This window comes from Pelophylax lessonae, assembly GCF_965119305.1.
Source record: "Pelophylax lessonae genome assembly, chromosome: 6".
In the NCBI taxonomy this organism is placed as follows: domain Eukaryota; kingdom Metazoa; phylum Chordata; class Amphibia; order Anura; family Ranidae; genus Pelophylax; species Pelophylax lessonae.
Window position 1 is genome coordinate 60,954,343 of NC_138773.1, and position 1,882 is coordinate 60,956,224.

At 39.0% G+C, this 1,882-nt stretch overlaps 1 protein-coding gene across 1 annotated transcript in view; it reads left to right on the plus strand.

Annotated features, from left to right (window-relative positions):
* The window catches only part of NDUFB10 (NADH:ubiquinone oxidoreductase subunit B10), a 12,157-nt gene extending 11,337 nt beyond the window's left edge, over window positions 1–820 (plus strand). Inside the window, exon 4 of the mRNA XM_082261847.1 lies at window positions 625–820. Within this exon, the coding sequence (XP_082117973.1) occupies window positions 625–719 (95 nt within the window). The 3' untranslated portion in view covers window positions 720–820. The remainder of the gene's footprint in view (window positions 1–624) is intronic.
* The last annotated feature ends 1,062 nt before the right edge of the window (window positions 821–1,882 follow it).

The window sequence follows — 1,882 nt, forward strand, 5'->3', positions numbered from 1 at the left end:
CTTGAGCAGTGACTCCTTGTCTGTTCAGTTATTTGTGATAGGCAATGAATTTTGGGAAACTATCTAAACCCAAGAACATAAATTGTATGTATATTGGAGCTTTATCAGGTATTAGATGGGGTGGCTACATAAAGTATTTTTTTTCACCCGGCAATCCTATTGGTAACACACTTTCTGTCTTAGGGTGACAACACTCTGTGTGCTAGGACAGGAATTGTATCATAATTATAAAACCCACCCCCAATACCTTAGCCCTGCCCAGTTCTAACTGATGACAGTTCAACAGTGTGTATGAGATGTTATGGCAGGCACAAATTTAATTTTTTTGCATTGAACAGGTATAGCAAACCTTTCAGTTTATATACTATATAATCCGATCGAAAGGGAGCAAAAAGTTAAGTTACATGGAAAAACCATGGGGGGGGGGGGGGGGCAGCAAACCAGGCCTGATCATGGACCTGCAAAACTATACCTACATTTGTTTTGTAGCAAGTGTAGAAATGACCACAAGGGGTTCATTTTGGCATTTTTGGTCAGCTCGTCATATATGTGAAACTAAAACACTGTTATAATTGTATTTTAAGCTGGCTTCCTGTAATAACTCTAATTTATATTGGTTTACAGATGATTACCTTGGAGCCAATGGCAATGCTAGGAAATGCCTAATGAAGCAGAAGGAGAGGATGATTGAAGAGCGGAAGGCTGCAGCTCAGGCCTAAATAAAACGAATCCCGTCCTATAAACAGTCTTGTCGTATGTCTTGTGTTTCAGAATGGAACATTTAACCCTGTAATAAAAGATCTGTAGATTGCTACATTGACATTGGCTTCTTTATTATACAATATAGCAGCTGGAATTTTGATTCATGTTGGGGTTGAGCCGATACAGAGTTTTTTCACGAGTACTCGTGTTCAAAACGCAATTCGATTGTTTGCAGTGCAATTTTAGCCCATTCATTTTGTATGGGCTCAAATGGCACACAAAGGTATCGGTACTCGCCGGAAAAAGTTTGTGTTTTCAATAGCTTGCTAACTTTCACATTAAGATATATTGACTAAAACTGTAACAAGCTATTGTGCACAATCCTGGGACCTGGTGCTTGATGACAGTAGCCTTAGTTCTTAAACCTGTCTGCATACCATTCCATTATGTATTGCAGTAACACTTGTATTGCATTGCTATTCATTCTGATTGGGCACCCCAAAGCATTAATGTAGTGGCAGGCAATGCCAATGCTTTTCTCTTTTTGGCTGTGTTGTGGTGTTTGCAGCCCATTCAAAATGTGTTGTGTAACGCAGTGCTAAATGTGAATAGGTCGTGTTAACACAGAAGGTAGCCTGTGAATGCTAGTCTTTCTACAAATGCAAGAAAAATGGTCCTATGGAATTTTTTTCTTACCACTGTGTTGCAGGAGCAGTGCATTTTGTAAACCCCTTCCACTTTTCAAAACTGCACCTCCTGATTTGAGATGAAAGGAACAATGTGTGTAAGACCACGATTGTGTTTTTGAGTTGCATGTCCATGTTTAACAGATGCATGCTGGAAGTCAGGCACCCAGAAATGCATTTTTAATGCACTTTTTTCAACAGAAAGCCGCCCCCTCTAGGAAGATGGATCAGGGAAGAGTTCATTAATTAGAACTGACACATTTTAATAGAAAGGGACATTTTTAAAACCAGACTAGTTAGAAATTATAAGCTCTTTGATCACACAAGGCAACATGAGTTTAAACTTGTCCATCTAGTTGGAAATAGATTTAAAGTGTTTGTTGCCCTGGAAAAAAAATCCTGTTCCTTTTTAAAGCATGTTGCACAGTGCTTGTGCTGTTTAATTTGGACCCTTCTATCTCCTAAAAAAAAAAACAAAACCTGGCTGATCCTGC